Source organism: Ochotona princeps, chromosome 2 (genome assembly GCF_030435755.1).
Source record: "Ochotona princeps isolate mOchPri1 chromosome 2, mOchPri1.hap1, whole genome shotgun sequence".
Classification (NCBI taxonomy): Eukaryota; Metazoa; Chordata; class Mammalia; order Lagomorpha; family Ochotonidae; genus Ochotona; species Ochotona princeps.
In genome coordinates this window covers 98,747,826-98,760,931 of record NC_080833.1, presented here as the reverse complement: position 1 = coordinate 98,760,931, position 13,106 = coordinate 98,747,826, and the positions used below count along the sequence as shown (strand labels likewise).

At 42.3% G+C, this 13,106-nt stretch overlaps 1 protein-coding gene across 4 annotated transcripts in view; it reads right to left on the bottom strand.

Annotated features, from left to right (window-relative positions):
- Positions 1-381, bottom strand: part of SLC22A15 (solute carrier family 22 member 15) — a 78,972-nt gene extending 78,591 nt beyond the window's left edge. For all 4 annotated transcript variants that reach the window (XR_009244902.1, XR_009244903.1, XM_058660102.1 and 1 more), the window contains exon 1: positions 216-381. Coding sequence is in view for 2 of the 4 variants with exons in the window: in XM_058660102.1 (XP_058516085.1) it covers positions 216-302 (87 nt within the window). In the remaining 2 variants the exon portion in view is untranslated. The remainder of the gene's footprint in view (positions 1-215) is intronic.
- Between the last annotated feature and the right edge of the window lie 12,725 nt (positions 382-13,106).

Here is a 13,106-nt window from a genome sequence, read left to right as displayed (position 1 = left end):
TAGCTCACGAAGGACCTCTTGCACACTTCCTCCACCCCTCAAGGTGGCGGCTCGGCGACACCGGAGAGGCCCGCGACCTTGGCAGGGCCCACCCGGGCTACTTGCGTGGCGCCCGCCACGCCTCGGGCATTCGCAGAGCTCCGGCCTTGGGTTCGGCGGTCCAGCCGGCGGGCCCCGAGCCGGGAAGCGGGCCGGCCGCCGCGGCGGGGACTCACCTGCAGCAGCACGGCCAGCAGGAAGCACAAGTACATCTGGTAGATGCCCATCTCTCCCACCGCCTGGAACGCCTCTTCCACCTCCATGGCGGGTCCCGCGCGCGCGAGCCTTCAGGCGCCGGCAGCGGCGGCCCCGCCGCGGCTGAGGGGCGAGCGCGGGCGGCGGGGCCGGGGCGGGCCGGGGCGGGCCGGGGCGGGGCGCCTGCGCGGGCGGCGGGGCCGAGGGGCGGACCCGGGCGGGGAGCGGGCGCGCGGCTGGGCTGCCAGGGGCGAGGGGCCGGGGGCTGGGGGCGAGGGGCCGCGGGCCGGGGGCGAGGGGGCAGGGGCCCAGCGGCCAGGGGCGAGGGGACAGGGGCCGGCGGCCAGGGGGCGAGGAGGGCGTCGCAGCCGCTGGACCTTGTCTGAAAAAGTACCGGGGAAGGCGGTGCGCGCCGCCCCAGCCAGAGGCCGGAGGAAAAGGGCCGCGCGTGGTGACCACCGGGCCTGCCCGCCGCCCCGCGTTGTTGGGCACGTACCGAGGAACCGCGCGGGAGCGGAGAGTTCCAGAACCTTTGAGACACTGTGCTGTGCTGGGTGTCCCCTCAGTCCTCCTACGGGTTCAGTATTGAAATGGGCGACTGAGTGACCGCAAAGCCGTGAGAGACAGTTGGAGGAGTGTAAATGCCAAAGCAGAGAACCGGCCCTGAGAGCTAGGGTGGTATTCCAGATGCTAGAGAAAGACTTTGGGCAGAGGGGCTAAGGGTTGAGTAGCTGGATTTGGGGGCTTTCAGGTTTGAGTTTTTGCTGTGTGGTATTCCAGTGTCCAGACCAAAACCCCCACTACAACGTTGAATATAAATGGTGACTGGCTGACAGGCCTTGTCCTGCGTTCTAGAATTCTCCACGAGTTACCATGTCGGCTCTAGTTCACCCGTAGCCACAGTTTACTGGATCACCTGCGTTCTGTCATTAGCATTTAGAGGACTGTGCAGGGTGATGGGATGTCATTAGCTGTCACAAGGAACTTTTGTTTTCGCTCTCTCAATGGAACACTTTCTGTATAGGTTATAGTGGAGGAAATGTCTTGAAATTCTCATCATGGGTGTTCAAGTTTAGCACATGTTTTGTTTTTATTTATTGACCTATTATTTTCCTCCTTGATTCTGGTAATCTGGCATCTGAGGGAGTGGGGTTTTTTGGTGCTGAACTTTATTGAAGTAAGCCCTACTTGTTGGTGATTTTTGTTTGTGGTGCTGAATTTGATTTTGTCCAGAAGTTTTCATCTGTGATTAGTGAGACAGGCCTGCAATTTTCTTTCCTACTGCCCTTGTCTGCATATGTAAGCTTATAGTAGCTTCATGACATGAATTGAAACTCGTTGAAGTCTCTAGATTTAGCTCATCTTGGAGAAGTGAGGGGTGGGAGCGAGAAGGTTATATGGCTTTGTGTTTCTTCTTGAATCGCTTTTATTTCTTTATTTATTTTTTCTTTCTCTGGAAATGTTTCTGTATTGTTTAGTTTTTCTGTTGCTACTGGAATGAACTTGTTCTCTTAGGATTTTGTTCTCTTAGGATTGTTGTTCTCTTAGGATTGTTCTTAGGATAGTGTTCTCTTAGGATTTCTAAAATTAGCATTTTTCAAAATTTTTTTTATTAATTACATTGCATTATGTGACAGTTTCATAGGCTCTGGGATTCCCCCAACCCATCCCCATGCCCTTCCCCCATGATGGATTCTTCCACCTTGTTGCAGTATTACAGTTCAGATTCAATCAAGATTCTTTCATTGCAAACATATACCAAGCACAGTCCAGCATCTTATTGTCCAGATAAATTGAACAGTTTAAATCCGCCAAGTTCAGCAAAATTATGCTTCAACACTATAAACGCCTAAATACTAAAATGAAAATAGACATGAGGCAGCTGAATAGTACCCTGTAGCCATTTTAAGGGGTATAGCAGCCGGTTCTATATATAAGCTAAAATTGAAATACCAATGAGCTAGTCACAGGATGTGGCTAAGAACTTGCATTTTTTTTTTTAACATATTGGCTACTCAAGACCACGTCAATCCCATAATGTTGTAAATTGTTGTTGATGTTGTGTTGGGACTCTTAATTGATTGGGATGATATTCTGCCAGCTCTACCTTCAAACCAGAGATGGTCTCACTTTTCAAATTCTTATTGGAGAGGCAGGGACAGAGAAGGGTATCTTCTATCTGCCGGGGTCATTTCCCAGTTGCCTGCAACAGCCAGGGCAAGGAGGAGTGGAAGCAGGAACTAGGAACTCACTCTGGATCTGCCCCCCCACCCTCCCAGGGTGTGCATTTGCAGGAAGCTGAAATCAGAAGCAAAACAAGACCAGACACCCTCGGTTTCCCAAGTTCTGCACCAAAACACCTGCCCTGTCTTGAAGTTTTAAAAATGTGTACACTCGCTGTGTTTGTGCATCAATGTTTGTTTTTAATAATGTTTATTCTTATCGTTCTGCACTTAACAGTCTTGCTGGAGTCTTGTCTACCTCATTTCTTAAAAAATCAGTTTCTGGTTTGTGTTTTTCCTCCATATCTCTTGTTGTCTGGTTTGTGGATTATTCAGATTCATTCTTTTACTAATTCCTCCACTATCTGGTGCAGCTTTTCCCTTTTAAGTATAGGTATATTGGGGCCAGCACCTGGCAAAGTAAGTTAAGCTTCCTTCTGTGGTGCCAGCATGTTTTTGAGATGCTGGTTTGAGTCCCAGTGGCTCCATTTCCCATCCAGCTCCTGCTGAAGTGCCTGGAAGGGCAGCAGAGCGTGGCCCACATAGGGGGTCCAGAGGAAGCTCCTGGTTTTGGACTGCCCCACATCCTGCTATTGCACTGTTTAGGGAGTGAACCAGTGGATGAAAGATCACCCTTTCTGCCTGTCCTCCTGGTGTAAAACTGCCTTTCAAATAAAAATAACTAAATCTTTAAAAAATTATAATTAATAATTATAATGAAAGCTGTACATTTCTTTCTAAATGTTATCCTGAGCTATCCCTCATGTAAACTTTTGTTGTTTAGTTTTAAATATGGAATGACCCTGTAATTTCTAACTCAGGAGCTATTTTTAAGTTTTCAATTAAAGATTTTGTTGTATCCAGCCATGTTAAAATTTTGATTACTAACTTAAAAGATGATATTAAATCTTGGACATTGATCTTATAGCTTGGTATGTAGTCATTTTTAAAAATGTTCTATGTGAACTAAAAGTAACATGTAATTTCAACTTATCAGCTGCAAGATTTTTCTATAATCTCATAGATCAAGCTTGTTAATTTTATTAAAGTTGTGATACTAATTTTGCAGCATCCTGGTTTGTTGCTGTTAGTATTTTTCTTGTAGCCTTTTTATCATTACATCCTATTTTAATTTCAGAACTTTTAGTTTTGTTCTATTTTACTCATATTCATGGGTGGAGATTTTTTCGCTATCAATGGTAGTAGCCTCTATCGTTTATTAGGTCAGTTAAATCCTTTCTATTTATTGCGAGTGATTAAAATCATTTCTACAATCTTATGTTCTCTTTCATATTGTTTTTTTCTTTCTGGAGACCTGTTGGATTATTAAAACTTTGAAAAGATGTTTTCAGTTATTTATATGTTTCAGAGGCACAAAGAGAGGGGGAAGGAGAGAGCACAGACCTCTGAGGGCTAGTTAATGGTATAGTTAATCCATTTGTTCACTGTCCAAATGCTTACAAAGACTGGTATTGGACCAGGACCAAACAGAAGCCAGTGAACTCAATCCAGGCCTCATAATGTGGGGTGGAGGGCAGGAGCCCAATTACTTGAACCATCACGCTTGCCTCCTAGGGTATGTAATTAGCCAGAATTTGGAGTCAGTAGAAGGAGCTGAGTATCTAACCCAGGCACCTTTCCCTGGGGTGTAGTTATTCTTAACCAGGGTCATGACTGGTAGGCCACATACCTGCACCCAAACCATTTTTGTGCTGCTCTTTGTTTTGCTCTTTGGGGGAAGCTACACATTGCATTTAGCAACATTATTTTGGTAACCACTGAAATTTTAGTATGTATAGAGAACTACTTTTCTATAATGTAGTTACTTAAAATGTCTATTCTAGATTGAGTTGGAAAAGAAATTTTTTGCAATTCCAAGAGTACTGCAAATTGAGAAAACTTAGGACACAAAGATGTTATATTCTGGAAAATTGTGTTAAGAGGCTCAAGAAGTGACTATCATAAAAAAAAAAAACACTACTGTGGAAGATTTATGGAAAAATTTGTCAGATAGGAAAGAATCCATTTCTTTTTTTTTTTTAAGATTTATTTATTTTATTGCAAAGTCAGATATACAGAGAGGAGCAGAGACAGAGAGGAAGATCGTCCGTCCGATGATTCACTCCCCAAGAGACTGCAACGACTGGTGCTGCGCTGATCTAAAGCCAGGAACCAGGAACCTCTTCCAGAGTCTTCCAGGTCTCCCAGGCGGGTGCAGGGTCTCAAAGCTTTGGGCCATCCTCGACTGCTTTCCCAGGCCACAAGCAGGGAACTGGATGGGAAGTGGAGCAGCCGGGATTAGAACCAGCGCCCATATGGAATCCTGGCGTGTTTAAGGCGAGGACTTTAGCCGCTAGGCCACATTGCCAGGCCCAAGAATCCATTTCTTAAGAAGTCCCCGAAACTTAGAAATAATGAAAAAACAAAAGAGGATTGTCTATTTATTCAGTGCATTATTCAGCAGACCTATCCCAAGATAATCAATTTGTGATTGACCTTGCTACACACTATTAACTATACCATTAACTAGCCCAGATACTATCAAGTTGCAGGGCAACTTGTAGATTTTTCTTGTGGGTACAGATCCAAATAATTATGTTGAATAGGAAATAGAATCTGTGATTTCATTGCTGATAGGACATTAACTTATTTTGGATATAATGTAGCAATCCTATTTTAACATTCTTTTTCTGTAAATAGCCATTTCCTCAAAAGCTTTTAGAACCAACTTTATTATTCTACTTTGTTGTTATTCATCTACTGTTGAATGGAATACAATTTTTTGTAGAGTCACTCTATCTTATTAAAATTGTTAGTAACTTTTAAAATGTCTTCTTTGATGTCATGATGTGTTAGAAAGAATAAACTATGTATAACTAGTTTTGTATGTTGTGTAGTTGAATTAGCAAATGTTAGGTAGTACTGTTTTATCTTCCTTCTTAAAGATTCATATTTTAAGTGGGCCAAAAACCTCTTCCATATTTTCAGTATTTACTCACCTGGTACTGAAACATATATGCCAGACACATCTAGTTGTTCTGAGAACAGAAAGTGCAGCTCCCGAGTGTCTGCAATGAGGTCTGACGGGTTATCAGAGGCCAAGCACTCACTGCTGGGAGCTGGAATTTTTCCTCCAGGTGGTGAGGAGTCACAGAAGTATCTGTTTTCAGTTAGAGTGATAGGATTTTTCAGACAGTGAAATATGCTTCTCACAGCATTTTAGAGACCACTGGAATGGCCCAGACAGGCCCACTGAGCACTTCACCTGGAATCAAGAGAAATGAAGTCAACTTTAGGATAAAATCTGAAAGAAGCAGTGGTGATTTGCATTTTGCAAATACAAAAGAAAAAAAATCAAGAATAACGCCATGTTAAATCATGGTAACCACACTGGGAGAGGGGAGGGACTGTTACATGCAATACAGAATGTGGAATAGATTTTGGTGTTTGGTTGAGGGACCTATGACAGTGACAGTGGGACCAACAGACATTGCTGTTTTAAACGGCTATTGCCCCTTTAAGATCTTGCCCTTCCCCCTTAACCTATCCAAGCTCAGGCTGAATTTCTTTGCCCTAATTCACAGTCCCTGCCTGAGCTTCTGAGCATGCTCCAAGAAGAGCTAGCCTAATTAAGGCTCTCCTGAGGTTCAAGGTATTACATCTGTGGTTCTCATAAAGAGTTCCATTTGGAGAGCAGATTTTCCCCATCTGACCATTTTTCCCATTTTACTTCCTTTCAAGTCTTTTTCCACCAAAATTTCATAGTATCTTTTATAACTCAAGAGTAAAGCACATCTGGGTTGTTTCCAGCAATAAAAAGTAAATAAAATGTTTAGAATACAGTGCTTATCAAAATACTATCTCTGGTTCACAGGAGACCAAAAAAAGGTTAACTTTTTAAAAAATATAAATTCCATGGAGATTTGAAGCAAATATAATCATTTTCATCTTTTTTTTTTAAATTATGGAACCTGTGAACCTTAGCCTCTGTATCATGTCTTTTGTTTCATTGACAATTTGGCGTCCCAGATGGCTGCTGAAATTTGGAGTGGGAGGTAATAGACTTTTCGTGTGCTAACATACATGTTGTTTCAAATCCTCAAAGAATCAGTGTTATACACTATCCTGTTTTTTTTTTTTTAAATCCGAAGGATGTATCTCCCTTTATCTCAATCTTTATGCTGAGAGAACTCCTTCTAGTTAGTATGTTGCAGAAACATGCCTTAATAGAAATAACCCAAGCACAGATACTCTGTTTATAGTCAGTTGCTGTCAGCACTGCCAATATGGTGGGAAGAAAGAGATCACAAAAGAACCAGCAAGTTTTGTGAGAAGATGTCGGGTGTGAAAGGAGCAAGAAGACAAAGGTAGAGGAATCAGGAAGAAAACAGAATTCCCAGGGAGATGGCTGTGTCACCATCTCTGGCCTCTCAAACCAACAACTCTCCTTCGAAGCACATTACTAAATGTATAAAGAAATACATTAAAATATACTCATACTTACTGTGGAGAAATTGGATAGTTCCACATCTCAGTCCTTAGCAATAAAACAGGAGTAGAGGTAAGTCTAAACCTCAGGCAGTTTAAGCTAGAGAGATGTGAATTGTAAGGAAAATTAGCTATTAATTGTGTTTGGATTTACAAAATAGAGTGTTTAGCCTTCTGAGAGTTCAGTTTTGCATGTTTTCCAACAGTGAGTTTAGATAATAGAACATTCACTTAATTCAACAGATTCATTCATGAGTGTCCCAATCGTTAATGAAAATTCTAGTGTTGCTATTATTTGTATTATTGTTGTGTTTTCTGCTATTTCTAACCTAGAAGATTGATGTAACTGGAGAAAACAAACTGAAATGATTGATGTGCTATAGTGAGGAGTGGGGGGTCAATAAATTGAAGATTTGGGAGGGAACAGAAATTTGCTCCTTGTAGTAACCAGTACCTCCAGGTTTCCCGAGATTAAAATGGAGATGCTTAATGGAGCTATCTGACACACTTGAGTTGGCTGAGTATTACACAAGGATGCTGAGAAGTGACCTAGCATGAAGTTCCATCTTGATCAGGCTTTTATAAATCAAAAGCAGCCATTTTCATTGCTTTCAGAAAATAGGGAGCCGAGGTAGATTTCAGAGAATGCAGGGATACACATGATCTGCTCAGGCTTAGAAAGGAGGGATCACAAATCCCAAAACCTTCCTGAAATTCTAATTGTCCTGCAGGTTAGAGAGCCACTCCAGATGAAGCCCCTCCCTTGTGATGATGGGATGGCTAGGGTGAGAACCAAGAGAAGGAACAAGCTGGAATTGCACACTTGCTGCATTATATAGTGAAATCAACCTCAAACCAAAACCTATTGATGTGAATCAAGTTGGTGATAAAGGAGAATGGTATCTAGTAAGTCTTCCTCAGTCTACTGGCTCTTGTCTCTGTGGTTATGTCTTAAGAATGTCTTAAGAATGACTTTCCTGTAGTGAAAGTCACTTGGTAGAAAGTTAAACGTGTGCTCAAATTCAAAGAGAATTTGCCTAATGATCAGAATCAAATTAATTCCTAATTTACTGGCATAGTGCTATTTGAACCAGAAGACCACATTGCATGTTAAACAATATAAACTTCTCTTCTTTGCCAACCTTCATTTGCATACGAAGAGTGTCTTCTCAGCCAAACAGAACAGAGCAAATCCTCCTGAAGGGAATCTGTTCCAGTGTGGGCCTGGGTATTCTTTATTTCATTTTCTACTACAGATAATCCACAGCAGCAAAGATTCTTTCTTCACCATGTTTAGTCCCCTAGAATCTTTTGCAGTTCTAATGAAAGGTACAAGATTTTTTCAGAAACAGGGTTTGAGAGAGGGTGTGGGCAACATACATTTTCAATGCCATTTTTTTAAACAGATCACCAAATCCAACCTCCACATTATAAAAATGATGAGCTATTATGCTATGGGGATTTAAACAAATATGCTTGTGATGAATAAGGAATATTCCAGGGGGACAGCATTGTGACATAGCACATAAAGCTGTTGCCTGCAAAGCAGCTGTCCCTTATGAACACTAATCATATCGCAGTTACTCTACTTCTGATCCACCTCCCTACTTATGACCTCGAAAGTCAGTGGTGGATGATAACTCAAGTGCTTGGGCCTCTGGACTTTTTTAAAAATGATTTATTTATTTTTATTGGAAAGTCAGAATTCACAGAGAAGAAGAGACAGAAAGAAAGATCTTCCATGTGCTGGTTCACTCCCCAAGTGGCCACAATGGCCAAAGCTGAGCTGATCCGAAGGCAGAAATCAGAAGCTTTTTCCAAGTCTCCCACATAGTGCAGGGTTCCAAGGCTTTGGGCCGTCCTCTATTGCTTTCCCAAGCCACAAGCAGGGAGCTGGCAGGGAAGTGGAGCAGCCAGGATATGAACCAGCTCCCATATGGGAATCCAGGCATGCAAGGCAAGGACTTTAGCCACTAGATTACTGTGCTGGGCCCTATTCTTGGCTTTATACCATTCCAGCTCCAGTTGTTGCCATTTGGAGAGTGAACCAGCAGATGGGATGGGATGAGAAACTAAGAAAAAAAAACTAAGAAAACTGAGTTAATAGGAACAAAATGTCAGTGGCATAAAATAAATTAATAGAAATGATAATTGAAGTGAATCATTTTGTTTTTATGTTTTGGTTTTTATCATTGCTCTTTTTGACTGCATATTTTAAAAGGTGTATATGTATATGCATATATACCTTTAATATATATGAACATATATTTATGTATTTGAAAGGGAGAATGATGAGAGAGAAAGAGAGGGAGAAACAGAGAGAATGATCTTCTGTGTGTTCATCCACCCCCAATACCCACATCAGTTAAAGCTGGGCCAGGGCAAAGCCAGAAGCCTGGAGTTCCATTCAGATCTCCCAAGTGAGGTGGGAGCCCAAGTGCTTGGGCCATCTGCTGCCACTCAGGTTGCATCTGCAGGAAGCTAAATTGGAAGCAGAGAACCCTGGACCTAAACAGATACTGTGATGTAGGATACAAGTCACAGCAAGCAGTGACTTCATCTGATACTCCACAATGCCCTCTCCAGCTTTTTGTATTTAGAAAAGTAAAATGTTTGCTGTTACAAGGAGATAGGTGCTCTGAAAACAACATGTAATAAAGATAGTGCTTTAATTTTGTTTCTAATCTGTCAGATATTAAAATGCAAGCAGGTAACTAGACATTACTTAAGCAGAGAGCTTTCCATGTGATGATGTGGCTTACACAGGAAGTACACATTCTGACAGATAAAGTGTGTTCAACACTGGATGTGGAAGAAAAGGATGGATTTGGTCCCAGGACACTGTGCTGACTCTGCTGACATATGATCAGCTGGCAGTGAACATGAGCATGACAGCTAAGTGCACTAGGCTGAGACACATGCTTCTGTTTTGCTCCATCCAGGGAGTAGCTTAAAAAAAGGGTCTCTAAATCCCTTACTAACATGTGGCAGTGCAGGAATAAATGAGGTTTCAGTGAAAGATTCTAAATAGGAATATATCCAATAACTTAAAATTTTAAAACATAAGATTTGTTACCCTGAAGTGGCTTGATGGAATGGAGTTCCAACATTTTCTGCGTATGAAGAGAATAATTTAAGCATGGTATAGAGATCCATGAGCCTGAGGAGATACCAAAATTGAAGAAAGACAGTGCACCCAAAGCCTTGGGAAACCCCTGATCCTAGATGAGATGGATCAATGATGTACAGGTTGTTTCAGAGTAGACTCATAGTTGAGGAGACCAGATTAGTTGTTCTCACCATCTTGTATAAGAACTCGGCATGCACCCCTGGCCAAATGAAGCTGCAACTCCAGGGAAGGAATGGGCAGATCCCTAACTGACTTCAATCTGGGTCTCCAAGGTGTGTAGCAAGGATTCAGGCACTTAAGTCATCGCCTGTTGCCTGCCACAGGACACCTTAACTGGAAGCTGGAATCAAGAACAGAGCCGGGATTCAGACTCAGATACTCTGATAGAGGACACAAGTTCCCAGGGGGTGTCTTAACTACATTACCAAACACTCAGCCCTTTCTAAAACATGTTTATTCATTTATGTTTGTTTATTTGAAAGGCAGAGAAACAGTGTTACAGACCAACTAACTTTAGTTTCACAATACAAGATGCTTCAGAAAGCAACACAACAACTTTGTTTTGCATCCTGTACCTCTTTTGAAAGGGGAAGACATTATGGTGCAGCTGGTTAAGAAGCCATCTGGAAAACCTGATTTCAATACTGGAGTACCAGGGTTCAAGTCCTGCCTCTGCTTCAGATCCAGTTTCCTGTTAATGTGTACCCTGGGAAGCAACTGATGATGGTCCAAGTAGCTGAGCCTCTGCCATCCACATAGGAGGCCTAGGTTGAGTTCCTGATTCCTAGCTTTAGCCTGCCCTAACCCCAGCTATTGCATGCATTTGGGGAGTGAACCAACAGAGGCAAATCTCTCTCAAATCTTGCTCTCATTCTCCCTCTCTCTCTTACTGTGTCTTTCAATTAAATAAGAATAAACAGTTAAAAACATGAAAGGTGGACCTGGAGTGATGGCTCAGTGACTAAGTCCTCATCTTACAAGCACTGGGATTCCATGTGGGTGCCGGTTTCTGTCCCAGTCTCTCCATTGCCCATCCATTTTCCTGCTTGTGGCCTGAGAAAGCAGTAGAGGATGGCCCAAAACCTTGGTACCTTTGCCACCCTTGGGAGGCCTGGAGGAAGCTCCTGGTTCCTGGCTTTGGATCAGCTCAGCTCTGTCTGTTGCAGCCATTTGAGAAGTGAACCAGTGGAAAGAAAATCTTTTTCTCTGTCCTCTCCATAAATCTGATCTGCCTTTCCAATAAAAATAAATCTTTTAAAAAATATGAAAAGTGGCTATAGAAAAGCTAAACATATATCTTATCTGGTTAAAGATCTGTGTTATATATGTCAGGAAATAAATCTTTGAGGGATTCCTGGATGGCAAAGTGCTAAGCAGAACCTTTTAGTCTGTTCTCCCCCGCCACCCCCCACCCAAATCTGGTCCCACTTACCAAGAAGAGAAATTCACTGTAGGCAATTTGTGTTTTTTGGCTTCAACTCCACAGATAGTAGCTTGAACACTGATGTTGAATGGCATGTACCCCTTAGGCTGTTGTTTCATAACCCTGAATACCTGCTAAACTTTACATCCCCAGGTTAAAGTCAAGTTACTCTTAAGGAAAGATGATGATGACCACTGCTCGAAGGTACATCATCATCTGACCAGAGTCCAGTGCCTGGAGCTACATTTTGAAGGAGACCTTAATCTGTGCCATGCAAGTAGCAGGTTATTCCTGAGAAGAATCTAGGCGTCTAAGTTCAGTACCATTCAATAGAAAAATAATACAATCATTATTTAAAATATACAGTGAAAACTTATGTAGTAGTCACATGTTAAAAAGCAAAAGGAAATAAGTGAAACTAATACTTAACATGGTTTATTTAATCCAATAAATAAAAAATACTGTAATTTCAATATAACTCAATCAAATGATTGCTGAGAGATTTCTTAGCTCTCCAAGAGACTTTAGGTTTTGTTGTTGTTGTTGTTATTGTTGTTGTTTACACAGAGGGAGACAAGAGAGTGAGAATCTTCCATCCACTTGTTCACTCTCTAAATGGCCACAATGGCCAGGGCTGTGCCACAATGAGTGCAGAAGCTGTAATTTTTTCCAGGTATCCCACATGAATGCAGGGGCACAAGCACTTGAGTCATCCTCTACTGCTTTCCAAGACATTTTAGCAGGAAGCCGGATTGGAAGTGAAACAGCCGGGAGGGGAACCAGTAGCCATACGGGACGCCTACCATCTTGGCCCCAGAGACTTTGGGTAATTAATTTAAATTCTGTGAGCCATGGGACACCAGGAAAATGAAGAAATTGGGGAGTAAACTGGCAGTTTTTTTTTAAGCAGAGAACTTATTTTTGAAATAAAACAATAGGGCTACTCTGCATTTCTTCAACAGACACAATGAAGGTAAGCTGGAATCACCAAGTACACAGAGTTATAGCAGATGAAGGGCAAGCTGAAGCAGGATGAACCAGAGGTTCACAGCCCTATCTTCTTTTCTGTATTGCCCAGTGTATGAGCCCTGATAAATTTCTCCACTGTAGTTTTCAGCACTGAACATTCTAACTCACTGTCATTCTTCTTTGTGCCCTATCAACCAGTAGACTTTAGCCACTAGGCCACGCCACCGGCCCATGTCAGCCAGTAGATTAAGAGCAATTTAGGTGGGAGAGAATTATCAGGGAGATTTAGGGCTGGCTTAGGACTTGCACAGATTTTAACTGCATTTCCCTTGGGATATCCCTATCCTACCTGAAGGTGGATCAAATGCACGAGTTTCTTGTTATTTTGGAAAACAGATTTTGTTTTTTCAGATCTTGAACATTTATGAAGATTCGTACCAAAAACTCACAGGCTGTAGATATTATGCCCCCCAGTGCCTGGTAGATAAACGGCTGTGAGGAAGGTATCTCAACATCACGTCTCCACAGGCTCAATTCTGCTGGTTTCCAGCGATACGGCAGAATGAATTGGCTTCAGCTAATGTGTGAAATCTTGTTTCCTTCCTGAAACTCTTCTTTACCTCAAATAATTTCTCTCTTG